The 23427-nt window shown below is 34.6% G+C and overlaps 1 protein-coding gene across 2 annotated transcripts in view; it reads left to right on the top strand.

The window, feature by feature from the left end:
- The window catches only part of LOC118737566 (protein obstructor-E), a 64080-nt gene extending 43768 nt beyond the window's left edge, over positions 1–20312 (top strand). The window contains exons 2-5 of one of the 2 annotated variants that reach the window (XM_036468148.1): positions 962–1171; positions 2571–2759; positions 2827–3037; positions 20246–20312. In XM_036468148.1, coding sequence (XP_036324041.1) covers positions 962–1171; positions 2571–2759; positions 2827–3037; positions 20246–20300 — 665 coding nt within the window. In that variant the 3' untranslated portion in view covers positions 20301–20312. Of the gene's footprint in view, positions 1–961; positions 1172–2570; positions 2760–2826; positions 3038–3509; positions 4374–20245 lie in introns of those variants that run through there. The other variant, XM_036468147.1, reaches the window with a different exon arrangement.
- The last annotated feature ends 3115 nt before the right edge of the window (positions 20313–23427 follow it).

Raw genomic sequence — 23427 nt, 5'->3', positions numbered from 1 at the left:
CGGCTCCATCTATGTAATTGTGCGAACAAGTTAAGAATAGGGCCCGTTGAGCTAAACTAAGAAAAAGTGAGCATGGCCCGCCGCTTTTCTCTGATTTTAATGGAATAAATTCCATTTTGGTGCAAATTCAATATTTTCAAAAGCTTATATTTTGAAAAGTTTTGAACCAATTTTCATAGGGTTGGAAAGGTAATTAAAAGTCCTTTGATTTCATAAATGTATATAACATATATGTATATATGGATTATGGCAATTTTTTTAACACATATTTTTATTTTTTTTTAACGATATTAAAAGATATGCATAAGATAAGGAAGAGCAGCACAAAAACACCTTAAATGAAATATATGATTCATAATAAAAAAATCTTTGGTAATATCACTGAATACTAAAATGTGAATTTATATGTTAAAAGAAAAAAAGCTCTGCAGGCGAACATTTCGAAGAAAATATCGCGCTATTTTTTTATTCAAAATTTTCATTATATACTAAAATATTATTTTATATGAAATAAATTTATAAACTATAATATTGTCCTTAAAGCTAACTATGTAAAATTATATATCAAATGAAAGGTAAATGCTCTTTCTAGTAAATATTTGATTTAATATAGATATGTAGTTGATTACGTTTTTTTTTAAATGAATTTTTCTGTAAACAAATCCTCTTACCTTAAAAACCCAACAATCAGATGCTTTTGTTCGTACACCGTGAATGACCCTATTGCGTCGATGCATAAGGTTGGTAGTAATGATAAATTTGGTTGCATGCGAAGCATATAATCAGCCTTAAGTTTTGTAAAGTTGTGTTACGTTTAAGAAGTTGTGCTAATTTATGCGAAATATGCATAATCAGACCTTCAGTTCCGCTTTTTCTGCTCGAATAGGATCTAATTTTTTAATTTCTATTAATTTTATGCTGATTAAAATGTACTAACTTTATTTTCCTTTCCCTCTTACAGCCGTTGCCCAAGATAGCTTCAAGTGTCCCGATGATTTCGGTTTCTACCCACACGATCTGTCATGCGACAAGTACTGGAAGTGTGACAATAATGTTGCGGAATTGAAAACCTGCGGTAATGGTCTCGCCTTCGATTCCTCAGACCCGAAATTCCTGACGGAGAATTGTGATTACCTACATAATGTGGATTGTGGTGACCGCACGCAATTGGGTGAGTGAGATGGTATATGTAAAATATTATTTCTGTTTGAGTGAATAAGAATATTCTAAAAACTTCCTGTAGCTGATTTTTGTTCGAAATTTTATTGGTTGCAGAAAAAGCATTAATTAACTAAAAATATGTTTATTTCTAGAAGTGTTTCTTTGCCTAAAATTCATAATAACCTGCCGAAAAAACCGTACGACAAAAACAAAGAAAGATTTCAAGCCCATTGAAACAATCACGAAACCAAATTTGAGTTTCTAGTTTTGCACTCTGACGTCAGGATATTTTTTTACATACAAAACTATATGTTAGATATAATTATTTTAAAAATTCAGTGCAATGTGAAATAGAAGTATGGGTGCCCAATGAAAGGAAAATTATGAATACGCGGGGGCCCAAAAAAGTAATGTCGGAATTTGAATGCTCTCACCCCCAACGATTATTCTATATAGAATAAAATATAAACCCCTGTTTTTTTATTTTGAAATAAAAAAATGTTAAGAGGTCGTTCAAGGCTTTCAAATTTTCCATGTATTTTAAATGAAAAAAAAACTACTTTTCGTAGAAATTTTATAGAATTCTGGTTTCCTCAGAAGACTTCAAATAACATTACCCAATTGTTTATTTAACCATTTTTAATACTAAAGATTTTTTGGTCACCCTATTGCACTTTCTAGGGTTCTTGGCGGACCTATAAAACATAGTTACTACGAAAAAAATGGTTAAATAAGCAATTGGATACTATTATAAAATACATTGAGATGTAAATATTTTTCTATTGCAAAATAAAAAACAAGGGTATATTTTTTCAGTACAGAACAATCCTAGGGGGTGAGAGCATAAGAATTCCGACTTTACTTTTTCACATGCTTTTTTGGACCACCTTATTGAAAATGTGTTTTTAATTAATTTTATTTTTTGAGCTAATAAAGTTTAGAAGTCGAAATTCGGGGATATTATCGTGTGTATATTAGTCCTTAACATATATTTTTTTCGAAAATTAATATGGCATTTTTCGTCCTTATGCACCAACAAATTTTTTTTAATTATACAGAATTTTATCTTTGAAATAATGTTTCAGCCTAGTATTTTGGGGTATTTTTAAATTAAAATTATAATTGAAACTAATTTAACGATTATTATGCAAGAGAAAAAAATATCTAGGAATATTTGAAGTCTAAATTTATCAGACAATATCGAGTTTTAAAAATTTTTCCACAAATTTGTCGGGTTCCAAAATTGTATGCCTGGTAAATGATTTTTCTTAATTTTGTTACGAAAACATATTTTTTCTTAAATTATTAAAAAATTTTCAAGCTAACCAGACGCCTAGCTAACCAAAACTTAATAAAAGCTCCTCACATTTTCATTTTAATAAATAAATATTTATCTTGCTCTTTCACAGAACCTCCAATTTCCACACCGCACTGCTCTCGTCTGTACGGTATCTTCCCCGATGAGAATAAATGCGATGTCTTCTGGAACTGTTGGAACGGTGAACCATCCAGATACCAGTGCTCGCCCGGTCTTGCCTACGATCGTGATGCTCGTGTGTGCATGTGGGCCGATCAAGTGCCAGAGTGCAAAAACGAAGGTACAGTAAATTCGCAAAATCTCTTTTCATTCGCACCAAAACTAATTCGTTCGAATTGTATTTACAGAAGTCGCCAACGGTTTCAGTTGTCCAGCCGCCGGTGAACTTGCCAATGCCGGTTCATTCTCGAGACATGCTCACCCTGAAGATTGCCGCAAATACTATATTTGCTTGGAAGGTGTTGCTCGTGAATATGGTTGCCCGATCGGCACTGTCTTCAAGATTGGCGATTCTGATGGTACAGGCAACTGCGAAGATCCAGAAGATGTTCCCGGATGGTGAGTAGAAACATTAGAATTTAACTTTTCACTATGAATCATTCGCTAGCACTTTAAATCGCATGCACTTCCACGAAAATAAATAGCATAAGTTAGTATGGTTGTTTTATTTGCGGTGTTGGCATATTTTTGTTCAATTTATTTATTTTTTTTAATACTAAATACTTTGAGATTTTATAATGTATTTAAGTTTAAAAAAGCTTGAAATAAATCTTTCATTCGCTTATGATTGTTCCTGTTCATACTGCAATGCATTTAATTGCTTCATTTATCAGACCCTTTCTCTATCTCTCTCCCTATAAAAGCACTTTATCAAACTGCACAAATTTCTTTAAGCCCTTGCATTCCGCTGCTCTTAAGACTTGTAAAAAACCAGCTTCCCCACACAAAACATATTTGCTTAAGATTTCTTAGCGAGATATCCTCTAACCCTTTTTACCTTATCTACCATCTCCACATTATACAATTACAGTGAAGACTACTATGGCGATTTGGACTTGAAGAGCATCCGCAAAAGTGAACTCTTAGCTGGATTGAATAGTGAAGGTCGCACTAAGAACGCATCAAAAGCCAAAGCAGCCGCCGCCTCTTCCTCATAAACTCTAAAATGAATCTCTTACACGCACACGCATACCTTCACAAAAGTTCTGTGAACCTCTGACTTTATCACACCCTCTCTTCTTCTCTCTCTCTCTCTCTCTCTCTCTGCCCTTACTATAAACGCTCAGTTTACACTTCACAAATCGATCCTTTTACAAATTTAATCACAAGTCAATTGTTCTTTCGATTAAGAAGCTCCTAACTAAAACGTTCTTCGTAATCAAAATATTGTTCTCCTCTCCATAAACGGCATTTCTCTTTAAAAGAGAAATCATTACAATTCTGGTAGCGCAGCTGACTTGATACCAGAGACGTCTACCCCTTAAATGTGTTAAAATATTAATGTTATTTATATGGTGGTTCTATATTCGACTAGACTTTGGAACTTTTCAAATATATTACTCATCATTTCAAAAAAGTTATCTAAATTAGAAACCATAAGCGAAAGAGAACAAGATAAATTTGAGATTAGATTCACTCTAATATTGAGAATGAACTAAGCTAAAGAGAACATATTGTGGAGAAAAAATTCGTATATACACAGCAAAGGGAGATCCTGCGTAATTTTAATGAAAATACATTGCGCAGCACAAATACTTACGACGAAAGAATGAATGTAAAACAGATGGAATGAAAATTGAAATAAGGAGAAGTTGAAGTTGTGTAAAATCTGAAGTTGTCGCGTAAATTTTAGAGATTTTGTACGTTTAAGTGATTATTGATTGTAAGTTTATAATTTTATTTTATAAAGAGAAAATGAAAAAGAATGGAAAATACAAAAAACTAAAAAAAAAATATTAAAAATAAAAGTTTAAAGTTTTTGTTTTTTTCTAAATGTATGAAGCTTATAAAAAAAGGGTAAGAAGACAAGGAATTTGCTTAAAAGATTCTAAGGAAGCCTTTGATTCCTAAATGAGATTATTTAAACTTTATTTCAGTCTGTAAATAATTTGCAAATTTGTAAAAAAGCATGAATTAAAAAATAGGCCCATAAGCTTCTTCAAAATTTACCTACACCAACATTTTCAATTGTCTTTAAAAACATTTCTCATTCACATTATTGGTTGCACCCTCCCTCCTTTACACAGGAAGTTACACTCCTTTCGTTCAGTAAAAAAAAAATCCAGTATGATACAGATTATTCAATTAAAAGAAATATTCCCCTTCCAAGTTCAATACATGTACATACAAACGTGCCTACTCTCGACTACTCTTCCCACTGATTAGATATTGATTTGATAATTCCCATTTTTAATTCCACTTCATTTGTAATTATTTCATAGAATCTACATACAGTACATACATACATATTCCTGAAGATCTATTAATTCAGGGACCGAACATAACAGTTATTGATGAAAATTTTCATTGAAAAGTTCATTACGAAGGAAACGTTCTACAACTAAGTGATATATACCGATCGATTTCTTCTTTCACCAATAATAAAATTTGAAAATAAATTTTTATTAATCACTTTTATGCAAAATTAAAACAAAAAAAATAACAATCATTTTTTACTTTTATTTTACAAATCTAAAATAGCAATTGTTTTTGATTTGTATCTAAATAATCTGTAAATAACAGTTATTTTTGATTTTTATATTATATGTCCGAGATAACAGTTATTGAAAACTTTTATTTATAAAAGTCATTAATAAAAGTCTGTCACCGACTTTAATTTTTTAAATCATACTTATAAAAGTCATAATTTTTTGCAGTTATGAAAGTATTGGAGAACCAAAGTTTACTACGACTTATACAAATGACTTTTATAAGTATGATTTTAAAAATAAAAGTCAGCGACTGAATTATATTGATGACTTTTATAAATAAATGTCTGCAAACCAAGCTTGATAAGGGATGACGAAAATTCGTTCCAAAATAAATCATCTTCCGTAACTGTAATCTTAGATATATAATTTAAAAATTAAAAATAACTGTTATTTGCAAATAATTCAGATAAAAATCTAAAATAATTGTTATCTTTGATTTATAAAACAAAAGTCAGAAACCCTCATTACTTAAGGAGAAAATTCAAAAACTAATTGTTAAAGAGTGATTTTGTTTAAATCCCGGTCCCTGATTAATTTATTAGTACATGCACATGTACATAGTTAAACATACACTTGTGTGGCCCCCTCTTAACGCTTGACTTTTAAGTCCACTCTCAGGTACAGGGTTTTATATCACCTCGTTACTTCTAAGGAAATAAAGTAACTAATCAATCTTAATCAATGTAAATTTGTGTGCCTGCCTTTCTGTGTGTGTAAGATTTTTAACTATTTATTTCAATATTGACTAACAATCTAACTTTAAATTAGAAACTTGTAAGGAAAGTTGTGTATGTAACTAACATTTGCCAAAAAAAAAACAATTTTTTAACTCATTTCGCTACCGAAATGTCCCGAGAGAAGCTGCGTTAAATGAAAACTTCAAATCTCCATGAGAACTTTGCAGCCATTTCTTATGTCCGTCTGTCTGGTCGATTTGTGTTTAGATTAGATTTGTAATCTTGTTTCGTCGTAGACCAACATTTCCCAGCTCATAAAATGGTCTCGAATGACGATATTTTACATACTCATACATAAATACATAGCATCGATACATTACCAATAGAAAAGAAGCGGAATGGAGTGAAGAAAACAAGGAACCAAACATGCTTTCAAATACACTCCGCAAGTGGTTGCGCTGTCACCGCTCCTAAAATAATTATATATTTTTCAACCGTAAAGAAGGATTTCCTTTGAAAATTCCTTTCAACTTTTTTTTTCATAAACATTTTCTCTAAAATCAGCTGCATAAAATTTCTGGCCAGAAAATTTAGTTGTATCTTAAATGTTTGTCCAAAGACACCAAGTACTTTTTAACAGCTAATGAAAAGCTGATGGGATACTAAAAATTTAATTTGAATTTTGCAACAATACAAAATGGAAACCATCCGTTTATGATGGGATACAAGTAACAATTTCGGGGATAAAGAACAACACAGCTGCTGGAGTTGACGGCTTCCAATGATGCTGGAGTTGGTTGATGCAAACGTAGTTTTAGCCCGGGACTACGTCATGTCATGTGATTGTTTAAATATATTAAATTTAGAAAAAGAACACACAATAAGTTGGGTTAGTCCCTACACAAAAAAAAGTTGCAATTAATCACCATTCCACTCTAGTTTGAAGGTATGCCTTTAGAGGAGTTTGAGATTATAAAAATTGTCGTAACTCTAAAAATTGCCAAAAACGGAATTTCTTTTCACCTTTTCTTGTGTAAAAAACCGGCTTCATTAATCCTTACCAAACTCGGTACCAGCCGTGTTTAGGATCGAGCTAACGCCCATATAACGGTAATTTATATAAACACGAAAACTGCGATAAATCAGTAACTACTGAAGCTCATTGACTCAGAATCGATAATTGCAATTACCACTGAGCAGAAAATTAGATTATTATAATGTTTTGGATTTTGGGCGTGGCGCCGCCCACTTTTGACCACAAACATGTATCTCGATAAGCGAGTTATCAATTTCCACCAAACTTGGTGCATTTAGTAACTTTGGTATGGAAAAGCAATTTGTAAAAATTATTCAAATCGGACCAAAACTACACCCGCTTCCCATATAATGGCGAATTCCGATATTTCAATAACTGAGGACGCTCAATGACTCTAAGTTAATACTTACAACAATCTCTTAACAATACATAAGACTGCTATAGACCTTTAGGTAGTTGAGAGAAAGTTGATTTGACATCTGCGCTGGGTAAAAATGTAAAATTCGGTTTCGCCCGAACTTATACTTCTTTACTTGTTTTAATTAGAATCTTAATAAAAGATATGTTTCATTAAAATTGTTTTTCTTTAAATTTTTTTCAATTTTCGAAAATTTAATCTTCACTTGCCAGATTTAATTTTTTAATTGTGGTATGGGTTAGTCTCTCAGAGCAAAAGTATTCAAAACTAAAAAAACGTATTTCGCAAAAATGTAAATTTTGTCGTCCGTTTTTCTACGCTGCTTAAAACCAACTACAAACGTAAGTATATGCCTATACAAAAGAAAAATAAAAAGCTTGTATTCGCAAAGCCGCAGGTTAGTTTGCAGATCAGCAAAATAATTGCCATTACCCTGCATTAGCTAAATAAATATTTGTTTGTCGTTCTAGTCCAAAAGAAAAACTTGAAAAAAATACATACAAAGCTACACTAAAATCTGATTGCACTTTTACTTGCTGCTTAAGTTAATAGAAAGTTAATGTTGACGCAATAAAAAGTCATGAGGCATGAAAACCACAGGCGACGACAACATGCACAGCGCATAGGACTGTAAAATATAATAAACAACAACACAAAGAAAAACAATAGCTCCAAAAACAAATAGAAGTGTTTGTGTATGTACATATGTATGTCTGTGCGTGTAACAACATAGTATGTACGAGCGTGGTAGAAACGAAAAACGCATTGCACCAAGCATAAAGCTTAAAAGCAAAGCGAAATACAAACAACACAAATATCAACGCACACACGCATCACACAAACAGCGGGAGCATAGAGTAGTCAGTGTGGCAAAGGACTGCGAATGAGGTTAAAAAGTGTTTATGTTTAGTCACAATTAAAAGTTAAATTCGCTTTGTGTGTTCGCACGCAAATAACTAAATAGTATAAATGAGTAGATGTAAGGCAAAGGTGGCTAGAGGAGAGGGGGGGGGGGGGTGCTTTTGGCGACAGAAAAGCAGCAAAGTGTAACCACATTCTGCTATTTGCTATGCATTTGTTGTTGGTCTGTTGTTGGTTGCCATCGACTGTTGGGTTGGTGGTTTGCCAGTTGGTTGGTTGACTGGTTGGTCTGCTGGTTGCTTGGTTACTTTGGCAACACTGGAGATTGCGTTGTGTCGGCAGGATTATTAGTAGATTTGCATGCGCAAAAAAGGCAAACACATGCTTGCCATTGCAAACATACTGGTATTTTTAACATTGCGATGTCCTACGAGATTTCTATTTTCAGGCTACTAGTGGAAATACTAGTGACATTATACCTCGCAAAAAGCATATTTAAGTATGCCATTTTGCTCGCGGCGCTCTATTAGTCGCAATGGCCGACAGAGCAGAGCACTGGTGTGGTAGTGTTGAGGTCCACGGCTCAAAGCGGTGGCAGGCCCATTAAAAAAATAAAAGCTTATCTGGAGACCATATTATTTCACTTGATACCTCATTTTTTAGTCCAATGAACATTGAAAATCTTATTGTGTTTAGAAAGGTGGCAACCCTATTCAAAAAATAATAGATTACTGAACACCTGGAGGCCAAGCCTTTCCTTTTCACATCTCACTTTTTTATTCGTACCATGTTCGAATGAAAAAGCAATTTTTAAATAGGTGGCAACCCAAGTCAAAAAGTAATACATTATTGAACATCTAAGAGCCGAGCAATTTTATCTGACTCCTCATTTCTGGACTCAAGATGATATTCCTATGGATACAGATTATACTTAAAAAATTTCGTCTAAATACGTTCAGTGGCGTACCCAAAATATCTCAACTTTCCTTTTCTACTATGTGTAGAAGATAGTAAGTTTAAATAGGTGGCAACCCTACTTAGAAAATAATAAAATTTTTGTACACGCTAAAGCCATGCACTTTCATTTCGTATCTCATTTTGTAATTCAACGAACGGCGAAAATCTTTTAACTTTTTAATGGGTGGCAACCCTACTCAGAAAAATAATACGTCACTGCGCATGTAGAGGCTAAGTCTTTTCATTTGACAGTGCCAGTACAGAACTGATGTCTACTCGTATTATGATTGAATATAGTAATATTATTAAGAGGCGGCAACCCTATTCAAAAAAAAATATTAGTGCTTTTCTAGAGGCCAATCCTTTTCATTTGACACCTAATTTTTTGTAATGCAACGAACGGTGCGGATCTTATAGTTTTTTAGACAGGCGGCAACTCTATTAAAATTCGAAGTGAAAAAAGATCCTTCTCCTGTCGATACAGAGTTTACTAGAGAAAATCTCGTCAAAATCCGTTCAGTAGTTTTCGAGATTACCGCGTACAAAGAATCTTGACTTTATAGATATTTAAATTGAAATAATTAAATATATTGACTTACATTGAATATTTTTAAAAATCCTACCCACCTCCAAGCGGGTCGATAGTCTTCACGCGACGACGCCGCAGCCGGCATTTGTAGAAAAGCAATTAATTGTCTGGTTTGGCAATTTTAAAGGCAGATGTCGCTCAACGCTTAAGATCTTCTTAATTGTCAACTGGTAGGCCATCGCTTTAGCACAGACTAGTTAATGAACTGGTATTTTTACAGAGTAGTTTGGCTTTTCACTGCAGGGTATGTTTGAGTTTGAATGTGTGTGCTTGTAGTGCGCACACAAAGCATCAGCGAAAAACTGCTGTGTGCAATAAACAAAGAAGAATGTTGCGTGAATAAACGCAGACAAAGTGTAATTATACGCAATTTCTTTTGCACTTATATAATTTACCAAAGAGTAGTGCTTTTTTATACTTCTATAAAAGCAGCAGCCACACAAATACGATGAAAATGTGCGAAAATGTAAAAGGAAATGAGAAGCGCAAAATAATTACAGAAGTGTCGAAAAAACATATGCTAATGCTAAATTAGTGCAAAAATCTAAAATAACCGCAAAATATAAAATCCACTGGCCACATTTGACTTCAATTATTTTTAACGATGCCAACATAGTCAACTAAATTGCATTGAGAATGTTAAGTATGTAATATTAAATGAGATGAAAAAAAGATTACGAGAAAATCATCTTTTTGAAAAGCTCAGTAATAAATGATCCAAAAGCTCAGCTCTGCGTTTGAGCCGGTAACAGAACAGTTCAATTTTATTGGCGCATGAACAGGAAGATTTGTTGAATAACTACGTTCAAACGTTAGGTTAGGTTAAGTTGAGCGGGCGGCAGAGCAGGACAAGGCGTCCAAGGATCCCTTCTATGAGCGCTTGGGGCGCACGTATGAGCGTTGCCCGCGACACGATGTTAAACTCGTAAGATGGTAATATGTGGTAATAGGTTCCAGCATAAGAAGATGCACCAGACTACATGGCTGTCTCCAGATCGGAAAACGACAAACCAAATTGATCACATTGTGATAGACGGATGTCACGATTCCAAAGTTTTGGACCTACGTACACTCCGAGGCCCAAATATCGACACGAACCGCAATTTTGGATTTCAGACGTATTTGCCGCAATAAGAAGAGAGAGGCCGAAATATGTGAATGCGAAGAGCTTGAGATGCTGGCTCACAGGAAAAACGCCCTAAAATTTTATCAGAGTGTTAGGCGTCTTACGGAAATTTTCAAGATAAGTGCGAACTCGTGTAAAAACAACCATGGCGACCTAGAGATGGATGAAGCACGGAAAGTTGTGTAGAAGAAGAAATCGAGACCGCAGTCGATAGTGCTGGAGTCGATGTCCCACCGTCTGACTATGACAGGGTACGAATTAGCGATTACGCGGCTGAAAAACAACAAGGTTGCTGGAGGTGACGGCCTGCCAGCCGAGCTATTCAAGTACGGCGGTGAGGAGCTGATGAGGTGCATCAGCTCTTACAGAATTTGGTCAGATGAACACATGCCCAACGACTGGAATTTAAGTGTGCTCTGCCCGATCCGCAAGAAAGGTGAACTCGCCATTCGCGCCAACTACCGCGGGATCAGCCTTCTAAGCATAGGTTATAAGGTCTTATCGAGTGGATTGTGTAAAACACTAAAGCCCACTGTCAACGAACTGATTGAACCTTATCAGTGTGGCTTTAGGCTCGACGAATCTACCATACGCCAAATATTGGAAAAGAGCGGCGAGAATAGGATCGACACACATCATCTATTTGTCGATTTCAAAGCCGCTTTCGACAGCGCGAATAGAAGTTGTCTTTATGCCGCGAAGCCAAAATTTGGTATCTCTTCGAAACTAATACGGCTGTGCAAAATGACTCTGAGTAATACCATCAGCTCTGTCAAAGTTGGGAATGACCTCTCCGAGCTGTTTGATACCAAACAAGGTTTTAGACAAGGTGACTCCCTTTAATGTGATTTTTTAATCAGATTTGGAGATGATAATAAGAGTCGCAGAACTGAACCGCTCTGGCACAATACTTTACAAGAGCGTACAATTGCCGCCGTATGCCGACGACATCGATATCGACATTATCGGTAAGAACATAGGCTACGTCTGTTCTGCCTTCTCGGGATTGGATAGAGAAGCAAAGCGAATGGGTCTGGTGGTGAACGAGGGCAAAACGATGTATCTCTTCTTACCACGCAAACACTCAGAGCATGCGCGAATTTTCACACACATATCTTATGGCATGCACGAAGAGATATGAGTAGGAGTTCGGGTGCTCGCCTCTGCCCAAACATTCACAGTATCATGTCTGCGTTTGTAAATTAGGGAAGAGAAATAATACTGTCGGTGAGGAGTATGAAGTGGCTAGTAGACAGCATTATAAGGTAGTATAATCTACATTTCTTACAACTACTTCTTGGTCAGCTATCAGAATATGAAACAATTTATTGAAGCTGTCTTACTTATTATATCACGAATGATGGATTGGAGTGGAACTGTTGGTGGCCAGAAAACCCTAAAACAATTTTTTCCAAGCACTCAGGCCCTATTACTCATTGTATTTAAGGCCAAGAGACGAGATGCGGTTGGAATTCAATTCTCCTCCGCAAACTTCCGGCAAAGGAAATGTTCCGTAGCATCCTTGTCCTCCAAACACGATGTACACAGTGAATCGTCGTCGTTGATGTAGATCACAGTTCGCAGTTCGCCAATTCATCAGCCAGTTCATTGTTTTGAACACCGTAGTGCTATGGCACACACAAGTTCAAGCTCATTCCATCTTGTAACGGAGTTCAGCCTTAACTTACATACCTGGATTATCTGTGAAGAGGTGCGACTTTTTTTACACGGAAAACCAATTCCATGTTGTTACAAATTTTTTTGGATTTAGAAAATCGGCTAAATATTACTTTAATGAATTAAGAAATTATATTAAATATTAAAATAAAAAATATTAAAAGAAAAAGTGGATCGTGATGTTATATTCGAACTACTGAACTCTTGTTCACTAAGCGAATGATGTATCTACTACTAAGTATGCCAACGTAACTTGTGAAGGTTTGTTGCCGAAATACACACAAATCGTTGCTTGTAAATTTTATTAAAATTCAATTAAATAAAAAATTCTAGACACATTTTCTTGTGGTACGATCCATTTTTCGTTATTTTAGTTTACTAGTAAAGAGCTACCTGCTATGTCTTTTATTGAATTTAATTAAAAAGATGATTTTTTTTGCAAATTTTAATGCGTATAATGTAAATGCTTGCACACTTTACCGTGAACGTACGTAACAATGTACTCACATATATGTACGTGTAAAATCTAAGTTTCAGACTATTTCTTTTCCTTTCCATGAATCCTCAAGAAGTATTCAAAGGCACACAAAGAACAGAAACACACGTTTACAATAGAAATGTCAAAATCAGAGAAAAATATCGAGCTAATTCCGCAAAGCTCACTACAAATCAGCACTAAACTCTCACAACAACAACTACCACAAAAGTGGTTGCCTTGAAGGGATATTCTTTGCGCGCCATTAAGGCTCCGTTGCGTCCACTATGACAGCTAAAATCTTCAACGCTAACTTATACAGCTGTCATGTAGCTTTCGTGGTATAAACTTTACATCTAAGTACACATGTATGTATATCGAAAACATGCCCTTGAAGGACTTCGCATGGCGTCTGTGGAGTTACACACATATCCCCATACATACATGCGACTGAGAGCATCAGTTAGCAAATTGTTGCTGGACATCTTTTCAGTGAATTCACTTTGTTGATTCGTTTACAGTTGGGTTTTTTGTTGATTTGTTATTAATATTGTTGGTATTGTTTAGTTTTGTAGCATACGCTTTCTTTTCTCTATGCCACCAACAAGATGTTCCCGCTTTGGTCAATTTAATTTAATTGAATTTTATTTAATATCTTTTGTGCTTGACAATGTTTGCTTTTGTGATTTATAGATACCCTGCAGGAATATCTCGACGCACGTATATGCATGCTTTAATGCATGCCCTAGTGTTACGTTCTCCAGATTGGAAGATACTTTTTTAGGAATAATTAGATTGAATTAAATTCTAAATGCGAGAGTACTAAAAGGTTGTAGCAGCTCGTTGCTCCGAATAGGCATGGCAAAGGTGATCTGGGGGCGTAAGCGTATGGAGATCGGTTTCACTATGTCATAGTGATACATATCAGATACCGACTTGTGGCGTTCGCCTTGACGTTGTCACACGAAGGGGAGGGACCTACAGTTTTTCGCCGATTCGGAGGGGCGATTGTGTTTTTAGTTTAAAACTACGCAATTTTCCTACAGACCATTCGCTTGTAAGCGCTGAGTTTGATGCTTTACGAAAGTACGCGTATACATACATACATATGTACGTATGTACTAGTATAAACCTTGACGCAAGGAACACTCGTCTTTATTGCCATGGCGGAATAACTAGATTTTTTTTCTTAATTTTTATTCCCTTTTGTTTTTGTGTTCTTACTTTTTTCTCTTTCTTGCTGTCCTTTGCGGTTTCTATTGCGTCCAGCACAAAGATTTTTATTTCTATTTTCGCGGCTCTTTATATTGCTTGGCCTCAAGTCTCAGCTGCTTTGTGTCCTTCATCGCGTAGACTTAAAAAAATGCAGCCAAACATATGCGCCACGTGTCCGACGGCGATATTTTATATATATATATGTGAATACATATGTACATACATATGTACAACAAGACAAACAAACAAAATAAATAAAAATAATTTTTGATGCGATTTACTGTCACAGTGATTTTGTTTGACTTCCATCGCAACGGGTCTTGCCGCTTTTGCCTTGCCCTGCGGCTACGTTACTCGCATTTCGCTTTCACATTATGTACCACATTTTCGTATCTTCAGTTTTTTAAGTCCGTCATACTTGTCCTACTTGTATTGTACATTGCCGCTCGCCCTTGTAGGGCTACCACGTTCAACCCCAATTATCCTGTTGCATAGCACTACGGGGCTTTTTGTTGCTGCTCGCTCTTGTGGTTTTTGCTTTCTTTAGTTTCCTGGCTCAAACTGTTTCTTTCAATTTGTTGAAATTTCATAGCTCGTCTTTTGTCTTTCGCCGTTTGTCTGTCTACTAGTTGACTGTTTGTCAATTCAACTTCCAGTTTTTGATAAGAATTTTCCCGCATTCACTTCACTTTCCTAAACAAAACAAATTGTTAATTCTTCACTCAATAATGCCACATCGTTCTCTGTTGACCATCTCCAGAGTATGAATGCAAAACCAGCTGCAATTCTGCTCAGCTTTTGGTTCTTTCACATAGTAAAAAAAAGATATTTGGCGAAAAATTAATTCTGATTGTCATTTTGACATTTTAACTTTGTGGCAACTGTTAAGGGATAAGTTGGTTAGTAAGACATGCGGTTGCATGGTATTGTTATTTTACCCATTACTTGTCGGTTTGGCTATGGTTTGTAGAACAAAACTTGTCTCTTTATTTTACTCGCTGTGGTCAATCTCACTATTGTAAATACACGGCAATACAGCAAGATGCTTAGTGCACATAACCACTGCGAACGGAACGGAAGGCGAGGCTTTATTTGGGATTTCCAATTCGCACCATTTGGCACAAAGTTAAAATACTAATGTGCTTTATTGGACTCGGCCATAGGCGCTTGTATGGTAAGAACGCTAAACAAAATCAAGAGAGAGTACTTTACTGTATGTTCATATTTATATGTCAATGTCTTCGTAAAACCCTTTGGCATATCGTTCCATTTCCTGAGATTCTTCCGTGAAACTGCACCATATATGTATAGGAATGATTAATTCACACAGTATTGATTTGCGATGGGATTCCGAGTAAGAAAAGTCTGTAACAGAAGAACTTCGGAGCAAGTTGAATTCCTTGAGAGCTCTTATAGACAAAAGTAAAGCAGAGAATCTTGAATATTTGTATATACGTCTTCGGCATAGGTTTTACGAGAGTTATGCGATAAAAAACGGAATGGAAATTTCTATAAAATATATTACAGAGGTTACTCTAAATTTCACGTTCCCTTGTTCCAGAAATATATAGATTAGAGTGGTTCATTTTCTTCTGACTTCAGATTCCTAATTAGCAACCCTAGAAACCCCCTGGTAACAAATTCCAACCCATGACAATGCGTAAATCGTTCAGTATCAACGTTTTAATTTTACTAGTATCTTTTCGAGAGCATATTTTCGGGAACTAGACCCATTCGAATTGTCCAAGATAGGTGTGTAATTAAGGGAAAGTTCCCCAATAATACCAGAGTAATTATATGTAAAAACCACATTTTTAGCTGCATTTTAACATGTCAAGAAAATAAAAAAATGGAGAACATCAGCGTTTTTATAAAAAACCGACCAGCGCGACCTCTAAGAAAACTTTTTTTCAAAATAAAAAAACACATGTCTCACTTTTTATCACAAATAACAATATTCTGATGTAGAGTTTATGAATTTCCAAAAAGAGTGTTTTTATGAACCACTCTAATATACATATGTACCCAACCAGAATTTCGAGAGGACACATTCGCTTGTAACTGACGTCGCCACAATGCAAATCGTAATAAATGTTCTTTGAAGAGTGAACTAACTGGATGTTACGAATTACAAAAAATTCCAATAATGTTGTAACCAAAACTATTGCAGTAAAAACTGTAGCGATGAGAGAGTTTGTGACGGCAATACTGTCGAGATACGGTTGCCGTACTTTTCAACCATAAGCGTTACGCTTGCTTCACTCAAATTCACATTTGCATCTTCTGAGAATAGCATCGTATTACTATACTGGCAAATAAATGGGATTTAATGTAAACGGCATGTGATATCTCTCATGCAAATTAAATTTCTTTTTTATGTATATCTCTGAAAGCGTACAATTTCACTCTAACGGTACTAAATTACTGTTGGAAGCATCACATAGCGGGCACGAAACCATTCTTGTAAAGTTACACCTAAAAATCTGATTTCATAAAAGGTTAGTATTTAGCTGTAATAGGGATAAATTTCACTAACTCACGTTTCTCCCATGCATAGTGTTGTTCCGATACCGCCATGTACTTGATTGCTGTACTCTTTAAAAATATCGAAGAAAAGTATCGATGCATTGATCGGATACTTACTCGTATCGAACTTATTATAGCATTCCGTAAAACTAATGTAATAAAATCAAAGGGTCTGTACATGTTTACAAATAGGTCTTTGTATATATTTATTATGGGAAGAAAAAAAGAAACAATTCGAGTACTTTCCGACCAAAACTTACCATAAAGGTATCCACACACCTACGCGATTCTGTCGCAATGAATACGCACCATGTTTGATGCTACAGACGTTACTACTTCGACAAAAAAAATATATACTTTTCAACAAAACTAAAATTCTTAACTTTTCCACATCAAACATGTTTTGTTTTCTTATGTGCAATTTTGTTTTAATATTGTGAAATCCTTCTATTGACCTTTTTCGTTCTCAAAACGCGGCAGTCAGCGATTTCGGCACGACGAAAAGAAGAACTGTGCATGTTCGAATAAATCGCTGCAGAAAAATTGTATAAGTGTAAGTTTTGTCAGAACAGCTGCGCACCGACAGAATCGCATAGGTGTGTGCATACCTTAAGAGTAGCCAAAAGTTTGATCGAGGACCTTCGGCCGAAACCAAGGAAACAGTCGCAGTAAATCATGCAAAACTTGAAAATTTGACTTGCACGGAAACGCGGCATTGAGAGTTTCTTCATTTCTTTAGCCAACTTCACTTTTTAACGCACTGTCGAAGTCCGTTTCTCTAACTGCTCAGCTTGCCACTGGGCTAATTTATTTGCATCCTATAATTTTAGGTAGAATACAACTTAAGGTATATATACATGTTGCCAAAATCACTAAATCATGATTCATATATTATTACAACCAAACTTCTAAATAGGTAAAAAACATGTAAATAATTTAACCGCATACTCGATATCCACCTAAGTACTTGCGGAAAGGTTTCGAGTACAAAAATTCTCAGTACTTAAAAAAAGTATCGAGCATTTACTCGAAGTTAGTTGTATCGGAGCAGCACTGCTTTTTCTAAAGACATATCACCAAAAAATACTAAAAATTCACTTCAGATAATATGTATGCTCTTTAAAACACATTCATGCAAGTATGCTGTACATAGAAATAAATAAATAAACTTTTTAAAGCTTCATAAATTGCACTTTAATTACATAAAATTAACAAAGAACACAAAAATGTTTAACCGATCAAAAAAGGGGGAGGTTATCAATTCCTCGGAATATTTTTTTCTATTCTTATGTATGCTATCACATAACTTTGGACTACGGATTTCAATATATATATATTTTTTTTTAACGGAAAGATGGTACCTGTTGTGGTTGTGTTTTTTTGCTTAAAAATTACTTGTTTAATAAAAAGTTCTATAAACTACACACAAGATGCGCTCAACTTTCAAAAGTAATAAAAATTTAAAAAGGGAGTTTTAATGTTAATGTTCCTCGGTTACTAGTTTTCGATGGAGATGCTAATTTTTCACGACAGCCTACTTTTTTTTTAATATTTCGAATACCGAAAAAGATTGCTGAACTTGTATTTTGATTATGTAGCTCATTTTGGTGGAACGAATACGAAGTTGGCAAATTAAATCTTCGAATACTTGTTAAGTGCATAAGTATGCATTGCATGTTTTCATTCGCAGTTAAACTCACAGCTCTCATGAAAAACGAAAAATTCGTATAAAATGACGCACAAGAAATGGAAAAGAAATTTTCTTCTATCAAAATTTTCTAAATCATTTTGCAGCTCTCAAGAAAAAAAACGCTGGTATATATAATTTATTAAAGAAAATTTACAGCAAGAGCAAAGTGCTTTTTCAAGGCTAAGTTAAGTTAGAATGGTGGCGAAAAACTATTATGCCCAAGTAGCAGCTAAGTGCCATTTTGATACCATTATACCTCGAATGAATATGTTAGAACCAACCGGCGTAGTTGATGAATTTGAGTATGTTATGGAGACTTATATCAGATAGCTCTCGTAACGATGTGAACTCATATGGTCCTAGTATGGTATTTCTGCTCCTCATTAGAGCTGGATAGCTTCTACAGAAGTCGTTGGGGGCGATTCCCATCCTTCTCGCGTGGGTACCAATCGGCCAATGCCCAGCAAGAGTCCCAACAAATGCAGAAACGTCAGGTCTGGGTTTCCTTAGTAGGTTGTTTGTTCTCTTAGGGTTGTGCACAGGCCTCAAGAGTTTGGATAAATGGCGCCTTCGACGGTGCGCCATCTTTGATCCGATTTCCGGAGATTGTGGAGCAATATATCTTTATATAAGATTACAATTTGGGGGTGAGATCCGGTTCTCGATCGACACCAATTTGGAACCCTCTCTGGCTAACTCGTCTGCCGCCTCGTTTCCTGGAATGTTACCATGACCAGGGACCCAAACTTAATCTAAATCCAGTTAACTACGTAGTGTATTTAACAGCGTCCTACACTCCTTGATTAGTTTCGACCTTGTTGTAAAAGACGCTAAGGCCTTAATGGCCGCCTGGCTATCTGAGCAAATGGCTACGCGCTCGCCGTGACGTAATCCACTACGTTTTAAGAGACGGCAGCCTTCGACTATAGCAAATACCTCTGCCTGTAAGACGCTCGCAAAATAGGGCAGATGAATTGATCTTTTTACTTCCGGGGACTCAGAGTACATATGATGTATCCAGGTAGAGAAATCAAGTTTCCCTCCCAGTCGGCTCTCTTCGGAAGAATTCAAAAAAAGGCTTTGATGTTGGTGGATTCTTTCGACCAGGGAAGAAGACAATAGCATTTATGGTTTATATTTTGATTTCATTTATATATGTATACTTTGGGTTTGCATGCGAAATCATTAACACTAATAATAATAATTTGCTTTTAATTTAAAAACTAATTAATAAATATTACTTTTTCATATTGCACTTACACTTATAATTACGTTTATCGTATATAAGTATGTACTTACACAGTAACTGAAATAGTAACATTTGCACAAAATATAAGGGGAATTCGCTCTTATGTGCATTCGTTGTATGTTGTGTAATCGTAACTGCATGAGCGTGGGAGTTGTTGTTGCTAGCGGTACATCAAATACACATGCAACAACAACCACACGCACGTCCAGTTACACTCACGCAGGATACAGCGAATACACAGAAGCGCGAATACCACTATGGTATAAGCCAGTGAAGAATATATTTTAATTGTAAAAAAAATATTATATAACCGAGAAACTCTTTCAAACCACTAAAGATAATTGTAATTAAACTCAGACTAAATGGAATTACTAAAAAATTCTACGACAGCGAAAAAAGTGAAATTAAACTAATTAAAGTGAAACAACAAAGAAATGATTAAAAGAAAAATGCAAGCCACTAAAACACAAAACCAAAAAAAAAAAAAATAAAATAAAAATAAAAATGTAAAACCTTTTTCATTCTGTTTATTCACTGTTTTCTTTCCACATTTTTATAGCGAGGATTACTATGGTGATGTAGATCTTAAGGCACTAAAAAAATTGGGCTATTAAAAGAGCTCAAATGAAAATAGCTGAAGAGAAGGAGTGTTTTTAGGAAAAGGCAATAGACACAAAAAAAAGGACCAAACGTATACATTTTCCCCGGAACGTGGCAGTGCAAGCAAAGTGAAGGAAGTGGTGTTGAAAAACAGAAAATTCTGTTTGTGAATGCAGCGCAAATTAACAAATACTAACACAATTGTGAATACACATAAACACACACAAATCCACGAAAAATCGCTCGTTTTTTAAGACTGGGTTAGTAAGAACAGCGGAAAAAAGAAAACAAATAAATCTGTACTAGGAAAAATTAAACAAACATCAGCAATTGCGGCACTTCAATTTTGCTCAAGGTCATCTTAATCAATGTGTCGTAGAAGAGAAATTTCAAAATGGAAATCACTAACTGAATAAGCTAAAATTTGTCAACAACACAGAAGTGCACAATCATAGAGCGCAACATACTTGCATAAATTAAAATGTAATTTTTTTTTGCTTTTAATCTGTAAATTTATCAAAAATTATTACTTATGTTTGTAAATACTACATATATATAGCTTGTATATGTACATCTATTTTTGGTTAAGATAATATGAATTTTAAAATAATCGTTCGCACTTAATTTGATTTTACTCACGCGCAGCTTTTCAATATTTATTACACTTGCTTTGATATCAGCATGTTAATGAATTAATTAAAACCACAACCTTTCTGTTAATACTCACGCACGAACACGCACAAAAATTCTTAACCACACACACACACACACACATGAGTGTGAGCTAATGTACACACTTACCTGCTAAATACACAATTATTATATTCTTATTATACATATATATATATATATATATAGTTATATACTATAAGCGTGTATAAATGTAGATTGTAAATATGTCTGTAGAACCAAGCGTGATTGTTTATAATTGGCAGTATCACTGCAACAGAGTCAATGTAATTTAGTTTGTAGTATTTAAGATCTGAAAATTATAAAAATCTTTAATAAAAATTATATGAAAATCTTAGATCATAATAAGCTATAATATGACTGATCGAAAGATAAAAAAAAAACGGTAAGATAAAAAATTTTTGGAAAGCTTTATATTGACTAAGCTTTAACAAGCACTTTAAACCAGCGGTTGACAGAGAGAGCTTTTACTCTGCACGCGGCTATAGAAAATGCTTAAAAGAGTTTTTCCATTTGTTTGTTATTTTTTCTTGACTGTTTTTCAGAGTAAAAGGAACGGGGATATTGTGATTGATATTACTCTGTTCCTATTTGTGTCCGGTAAACATGCTTTGCATAATTTACACGTACGTCACCTCACATAAAGGACCTCATCATGCCATCCGTGATGACTATCTACTCGGAACCGGACTCAGAATTGAATTTCTAATACTCGATGTTTTATTCGATTATGGCGTAATTCGGGCCAAGATTTATTGACGTCCCTTATCCTGTAAATCCAATACACTCTGTGCAAATCCGACACATATTTTTATGTGTTTATATACATATATTTAACAATGGAGGGGAAATTGTTGTATCTGACTACTGTGGTCATACAAAATTCTAAAATAGAGATGGGTGAAACGCATCTTCACGACAAGCCAGCGCTAAGGGATTATAGTGATCCTAGAGTGGTATTGCCCGTTATGGACTTCCTGAATTCTGCTTTTATTAACGCATGGAAACTTGACTGCTTCATTCGACTGAAGGCGCTGATAAAAACGTAGTTGCGAATATTCAAGGACAAGCAAGATTATCAAAGGATCTTCATCCAATAAATCTTCGGGCCAAAGGAATGCTGCAAGAGTAAGATAAGCCCGCCTAACTAGAGCAACCGTCTTTTTTCCTTACTTTAATATATTTTCGCTTCAGATTCCTTTTTCAAAATTCGACTTTTCTCTTTTGCCTATCTTAGTAATAACTTTTACATATTTTTTAATCAAATATGTCCTTAAAAAATAGAAAGTTCTTTGACGAAGCAGCAACGAGATGCATATGTAAAATAAATAAAATAAATAAAATAAAAATGGGACCAGACCCTGTGTTCGATTAATCGAACATCTTATATTTGGAAAACTAATAATCGCAATTTCTATTGAACACAAATTCGAATTTAATTACCCAATTTTACCCTAATATAAGAATTGCATCAATATATGATGCATATCGGTTAAACACATATGGTGCAGACGACACCACAGTTAAAAAAATGAATTACATAAATTTTATTTAAATATGTGAAACCAGTAAAGCAGCTAAAACAATTTTTTTAGAAAAAGATTTTTGTCGATTTATTTTTCATCACTTTCTCTATTTTTTACAAGATTGTATTTAACTTGTTGTTGTTATAAACGCAACCGAATTAAACTATCTCTGTGTATTAAAGGTGATAGCGCAAAAAAATAATTTTTCAAAATAAAGTACAATTCGTGGACTTTAAAACGGTGGTAGGTTATTACAAAAACACAGTTATGGTGAGAAGTTATAAGCCTTCAACGAAATGATTATTGGATTTCCAATCCGGCACTTTGAAATACGTATATTTTTTAACGTAATATACATATACTTAAGCTCCACATTTTTATCGATTTTGTTATCGAAATTTGTATCGATATTGTTACCGATTTTTCTGTCGATATTTTCGATATAATAATCGATATATTCGCCGACTTTGTTATCGATATTTTTTATAAATGTTGTTATTTGTTTTGTTATCGATATTGTTATTGATATTTTTATCGAATTTGTTATCGATATTTTTACCGACTTTCTAGTCGATTTTTGTTATCGATTATTTATCGATTTTATTATCGATTCTGTTATCCATTTCGTTATCGATGCTTTGAACGATTTTGTTATCGATATTTTTATCGATGTTGTTATCGATGTTTTTATCGATTTCGTTATCGATATTTTTATCGATTTTCTAATCTACTTTGCTACCAGTATTATTATCGATTTTGTTACCGAAATTTTTATCGACTTTTTTTGCTGTCGATATTTTGTTGGATGTTACTATCGATTTTGTTATCGATAGAGTATAGATAAAAATGAAGATAAAGGAAAATAGAATAACATAAATGTAATTAGAACGAACAGGGGTAAGGGTAGGGATCTACACAGAAAAAA

The sequence above is a fragment of the Rhagoletis pomonella genome, unplaced genomic scaffold (assembly GCF_013731165.1).
Source record: "Rhagoletis pomonella isolate Grant_MI unplaced genomic scaffold, Rhpom_1.0 Rhpom_scaffold_00004, whole genome shotgun sequence".
NCBI classification, from domain to species: domain Eukaryota; kingdom Metazoa; phylum Arthropoda; class Insecta; order Diptera; family Tephritidae; genus Rhagoletis; species Rhagoletis pomonella.
Note: the sequence above shows the minus strand (reverse complement) of the source record. Positions and strands in the feature narration are given on the sequence as shown.